The 6,500-nt window shown below is 37.6% G+C and overlaps 1 protein-coding gene across 1 annotated transcript; it reads right to left on the bottom strand.

The window, feature by feature from the left end:
- Positions 1-679: 679 nt before the first annotated feature.
- LOC121992086 (AT-hook motif nuclear-localized protein 1-like) lies at positions 680-6,151 on the bottom strand. The gene is made up of 5 exons (XM_042546225.1): positions 5,358-6,151; positions 4,251-4,318; positions 2,379-2,510; positions 1,477-1,638; positions 680-1,226 (listed from the first exon to the last, which is right to left on the bottom strand). Exons 1-5 carry the CDS (start codon positions 5,884-5,886, stop codon positions 960-962), a joined length of 1,158 nt encoding a protein of 385 aa, XP_042402159.1. The 5' UTR covers positions 5,887-6,151; the 3' UTR covers positions 680-959.
- Positions 6,152-6,500: the final 349 nt, after the last annotated feature.

Below are 6,500 nucleotides of genomic sequence, written 5' to 3'. Positions count from 1 at the left end.
AGCCGCACGGGTCCTACATTGAGCATGTCTGACTTTATAATCTCGATTCAAATGCCTTCTCCTCTGTGTTCTATCAGAAGAACTTTGAACTTTTTAATGTATCATTTGTCGCTGCTCATATAGTCGGAGCATTCTTTGTTCAGCTATATCCTTCGTATCTTCTATCAATTCATTTCTCTAGAATTTATGAAGTATAAATCAATCTAGATTTTCAATCATTTAAAATAAATCAAGATATTTTTATAGTTGAAAGAAGTAGAGAATTAAGAAAATAATAAGAAAAATAAATATTGAGAATATATTTATAGATAAATTTTTAAATAAAAAAATAAAAATTGACCATTGAGAACGACTAAAAATTAGACGTTTTTCAACTACTAAAATTTAACATTCACGACTTTTTTTTACTTTTTTAATATTTTATTATTTTAAACTTAAAGGAATTTAATATTAAAAAAAAAAAAAAAAAAAAAACGGCTCCGTGTTCACAGTGCTGTTCTCTTGCATAAGAGCTCCACAATGGGAAAAAGCTCCCGTTGTTATGTGTTTCTAGAAAATTCTGACTCACATCCCGAGGTAACCAATTTGATCTTATGAAAAAATTTTACCGAGCGTCAAAATAAATTGAAAAGTATTCATAATATATAGCCTATCAATCAACATTCTTAAATCAGTCTTGAACATATCGAAGATGACACAATTCTTCCAAACAAAGGAGAAAATTATTGGAATTACTGAAAGCATCACTTGCTATGGAACTATCAATCCAAACACCAAACTCTTAAAGTTCATCAGCGACGATAGAAGCAAATGCAAGCTAACACAAACATTAGGGAGTTTTCGACAACGCATATATGCCTAGTTCTGATCAGTAGAGACGATTTCCAGTTGAAGAATAAATGACTATCAATTGAGGAAAAAAAAAAGACAAGAAATCTTTTTCCTTTTTCTTCTTGTTTTCACCCTCCAGGCAAACTTATGTTTATGTCCATTGGGGAGCTCCGGGGAGACCAATTTTCCACTGTAAAACCTGGTGTTGTCGAAGAACCTGGCTTGGCAGTTACTGAACTGGGCTGTGCTTGTCTGCTACCCAAAGCTTCCTCCTCCATGTTGGTCCTTGAGAGTGGAATTGCAGATGCCGGTGTAGATACTGATCCAGCTTCGAGTCCTGGCTTCTTTGTTTTGTGCTCCATCAGGAAACTAGGCAAGAAACTTCCTACCACAACCTAACAAGTAAGAGCAGAAGGATGTAAGTTTTGTATGGATAGATCATCAAACTTTTAGCTGGGCAAGAAAAATGCTTATACAACCACAAAAAGAAGATGCAATAAAATCTGCAACATGTAATAGCAAGCAAGAAGGCATATGTTCGAATTGATAGGCTTTGGGAAACATAGTTTTAGAGCATAATACTAAAAATATATTTGCTAAGGAAAAATAGTTATCAATGCAAACAAGTAGACCACAAGAACTAACCTGCACTGGACTTGCAGCCACAAGTAGACCAGCAACTCCTCCGCCAATAACTCGACCATCAGGACTTGCCAATGAAACACTCAGGCCGCCGGACCGGCTTCTTGTTCCTCCATTTTCAGTTGGCATGAATGATCCAGATAAGGAGAGCAGTTCAAAACGGCCCTGGTATACAGCATGTTAGACAAAATAAACCAGAGACCCTCACAGGTTTTGTAGGTATAAACAATTAAGTGAAGGAATTCTAGATGTTGGAAGCAATTTGCAAAGTTTCAACTAAGACTTTGGCCTTCAGCAGATAAAAAAGATGATGCATCCTAGCAAATTTGACTCAAGTCGTGGTTGATCAAAAATACTGCTGTGTATTAATTGATAGGCGAATTACAAAGCTGCATTGAAGAGATCCAAAAATTATGGAAAGAACTAATGCCGTGTAAGGGGATAAATTCAAATAATTAAATAGAAAAATACAGCATGTAGAAATGAAAACATCCACGAGAGGAATCAACTCCATAATATTAATTTTCATTAACAATCAAATCTTACTGTTATATGTTCGCAACCATAGCTGCCACATAAATTTTATGAAAAGCTACGTTAGCAAATAAGCTATTATGGTTTAGGTTGAAAAGATGCACTCACCAGATATCTGACAGGAAACAGCACCGTCACTAGAAAAATGAGTCATTCAAAGACAAATATCTTAATTGTGATGAGTTACAAGCATTGAAGTAAAGCTATGGGCCTATGGTTATGCATTTGGTACTTGTCAATTGAATTTCTCGCATAACATGTGCTTCTTAACATTACATACCGATGTCTTTCATTACATTGAATAATGCTTATAGTTAAAAACAAGACCAAACTATTTATCCTACAATTCCATACGAAGAGCACGTAAATACCTCATAAGTTAATGTACCACCGCTTGAATCAGGCTGACGAAGTGTAACATTTGAGATAATACCATTAGCAGACAAAATACAAATAGCTCGAGGTCCTTGTTGTGAAAAAGATATGATCTTCATAGTAACATCCTGGGGAAAAAAACAACGCGATAAATATAAGTCTGTTGAACAAGAAAATTAAGGAATACAGGACAATAGAAGTTTATGCCTTTTCATAGTTAATACAAATACACTAAGATGCTGCGATATATATTTTTTTCCCTTATGAGACAGTACAAAATTTTGTATCTGGTCAAGTGGTGTCTTGAAAGCAAGTGCAGCAACTCTATCGGTATGGCTTCTTAGCTTAGATGATGGTTTAGGTTAGAATCTGGGAAACTAGCCAGCAGATGATGGTGGCTGTAGGGACGGAGCTAAGGTGGGAGTGATGGCGGTGACCTCCCCCCTCAATTTTTTAGTGTAAGAGATGTAGGTGTATAGAAATGAAGGGCAAATGAGGGGCGAATGGAGGGGCGACGACATGGCTGCCTCTCCTCAACGTAAACACACATCTTTCGACCCCCCCTAATATGAAATTCTTGGCTCCTTCCCTGTCACTAGCTAGAACGTAATATTAAAGAGAATCATTGTCAAAGTGTAAATTTGAATGCATTCATCTCAGCATTCTTAGTCTAGTAGATTAATGGAAAAAAATTATTTGCCATGTTCCCAAACTGCACAACACTCTGATTTATGAAGAATGAAGGAATAATTTTATGAATTTTTTGTTTAGTCCACAGAGCATATGGCAATCATACAGCTTCGTTATCAACCCAGTAACATTGTTCCTTCTTTGAAAATTATTATTGTTTAATTGAGTAGGTTAATTGCTTGTGCATTATTTATTTTTCTCATTATTCTTTTATCACCATCTTATTACCTATTTATTTTGACATTATTTCTTGATTGTTTTATTTCTACATGTTTCATCATTATTCATTGAATTTCGTACTCTTATTTTCTTAAATTACTATACATCTTAAGTTTAGAATATTCATTATTTGTCAAACCTCCACAATTATGATGAAAACCCCCACCATCAGAGAGGACACGACCTACTTTTATAAAGCAAGGAAACACATTGACATCAAAAAGCCAACTATTGAAGAAATAAATCAACAACTGTTTGACTCAGTTAAAAAGGTACCTAGGTTTCACAACTGCTCCATCAAGTTATTTTTGGTTGAGGAGAATAACACAATAAAAAATTTAATTCATTAAAAGTTATGAGTCATTAATTTTTATAATTAATTGAAACTTTTAAAAATAGTTGTTTAGGAAAGGATCTCATTTATTGATCAAGTTTTGAGTTAATAAATATATATAGATATATTTTTTTTTTCTCTCTAGGTGAGAACCAACAACTTTGATGCATCAACTATCATGTTAAAAATTTAAAACTAAGGAAATTTAAGTCTCTTGTCTATTTAGCATTTCTTCATACATAAAGCAAAATTGTAGCTAATTATCATGCAAGTTTTGGTGAATGATGCACTCAAAAAGAAACTCGAGCGCATCCAGAAAAACTAAGATTAGAGCCGAACAACAAGAATAATTACATAATTTAAAACCAAAGTTCACACTGTTGTGTAACCATATAAGCTTCTAGCCACTATAAGTAGAACATTGACACTAAAAGTAGAACAGTGATCCTTCCTCGTGTCCAAAAGAGTAATATGTATTTTATTCATCTCTAATTGTGACTTGAAAATACTCATAGCGATGAACTACAGTACAAGAAAGTTCAGTGTAAAATTTGGCATACAACTCACTCTTTTTTCAGTAACGTTCGAACTGATAGAATTAATTCTAGGTTAGACAAAGCAATACCTCTCCAGCAGCAACAACAATTATATGAGGTGAGAAATTTGCACCTGCAGAGCAGTTTACCATCTCCCCTGTGTCAGTATCAGAGAAGAGAAGACTGACTGTCAGTGAATGAATCTTTATGAAACAAATCAACAACTGACATGAAATATAACTAAACATTTTCAGCTATCAATTACATATCTAACAATTCACTAGATTTCTTAACTAGTTAACTTAATTCAATAAAAGAATACATAAGATACTATTCATTAGATTTTCTCAATTTGTTTACCAGAACTTTTCCTTTTATCTCGTCACCTGTTGTTAATCTAATTCAGTAGAAGAATAGATAAGATAGCAAAGACTAAAATCTAGAGTTTTGGAACTAGATACCATGATAAAACTGAGCTCCTACAAGGACGCAAAGTAAAAGATTCTGATGCCCACTCATTATTAGGTTATGTCAACTGTATGCCAGCACGCTAATAATTGATTCTGCATGAGACACACTAATAATTGATTCTGGATGAGGTTTCAGCAAGGCTCACTGAACTCCGTATTCAATCAAGTTTCCTACAGGACGACGTCTAGCATTTGAAGTTGGTCCAACCCCACATCAGCACTTATTCCCCCATTCAACCCAACATTGAATGATCCAGCCCCACTTGAACTCTTATTCTTCAGTTATGGGAATTGGGATGACAGATACCAGACGACCATGGATTTCATTAAGGTTCAGGTCCTGAAATTCCCAACTAAACTACACTGACCTCGCTTTCTCTGTCAGATCCAACACCCGGAGGTCAACGCATCTGCAGATCAAGAACTAGCTTCTTGAAATTCCTAGTTGACAGCTACCTTCAAGGTGAAATCAAATGAGAATGAACTGCTTAAAGTTCCTTCTTTCTCGCACAGCGTCGACCCAACGTAGCGACAGAGAGAACCCAAAGGACAACGGAAAAAGAGATAGATCTGAGAAGTTTCAGGGATCATACGCTATGCGCTGGATTTTAGGTCAAAAAGTATGAGCATCGATTTCACAAACTAAGGACAAAATAAGCAAAAACAAGGCAGATAACAACAAAGTGATGAAGGGGACGGAGGAGGGGGAAAAAGGACGAGGAGTACCTGCGATGGCTGTTTGCTCAGGGAAACCACCTGAAGATAAATGCTCCACCTGCAGACTGAACTGCGAAGATGTCTTGCTCACCGACCCCACCGACCCCACCGCCCGGCCTCTACCTCGCTTCATTACCGCCCCCACCGCGGCCGCGGAAGTGTACTGGACGCCGGCCGGCGCAGACGCCGAGATCGGCATCGGGTTCAGCGGCCGCAGCGGGGTCCCGTCCGGCCCGTACTTCCTCGGCCGCCCTCGCTTCTTCTTCACCAGCCCAGAAGCCTCCCCGGTCTCTCCTCCTGCGGCCGCCGAAGGCCCCACCACACCTCCAGCTGTCGTAGCCATTATCGTAGCCGCTGCCGCAGCAGCGCCGACCTCTTTAGCAGGCTTTTTCTCCCTCGAAGCATCTGCTTCCAGCGCCAACGTCGCAGGCGGAGGCGGCGGCTGCTGGTAACTCCCAGACCCCTCCGCAACAGCCGCCACCGCTTCCACCTCCGCCGGAGAAGGAACCACTCCCTCCCCTCCCTCCCTCAGCTCCATGCTACCACAAGCCGGAATCCCAACCCTTACGCCACCGCCAGATCAGCAACCAACGGAACAAGAGATCCACCAACCGCCGGAATCCACTCCCTAGGGCACCATCAAGCTCCGCGACAGCTCCCCACCATGATCTTCGCCGAAACAAAAAAACTCCAAAAATAGACAACAAAAAGAAACACTGAATTTCCCACCGATTTCGCCGGAGCCGATGCGAGAAAGAGAAAGACGAAGCAAGAACAGTGCTGGAAAATGAGAAAGCAACTATAATTTTTATTAATTATATTAATAATAAATACAATTACCATGAGAAGATAACAAGAGAAAAATATTATTAAACTCAATAAAATAATAAATGGAAATTAAAAATGGTTTAAATAATGAAAAATAACTTGAATTATTTTTTTCGAAAGATGCGTTTAAATATTAAATGTATTTGTTAATGGACGGCCATTATGGGAAGGTTTATTTAATGGAAAATATTAGGAAAAGGAGGAAATATAATAATATTATTTACAAATTATTATTGTTACAATTATTAAAATAATTAGTATTCTTTTTTAGTCCCTTTATTTACTGATTTAAAACAGAAGAGTGAGCGCGTGAAGTCCGCTTTC

This window comes from Zingiber officinale, chromosome 6B (genome assembly GCF_018446385.1).
Source record: "Zingiber officinale cultivar Zhangliang chromosome 6B, Zo_v1.1, whole genome shotgun sequence".
Lineage (NCBI taxonomy): Eukaryota > Viridiplantae > Streptophyta > Magnoliopsida > Zingiberales > Zingiberaceae > Zingiber > Zingiber officinale.
Note: the sequence above shows the minus strand (reverse complement) of the source record. Positions and strands in the feature narration are given on the sequence as shown.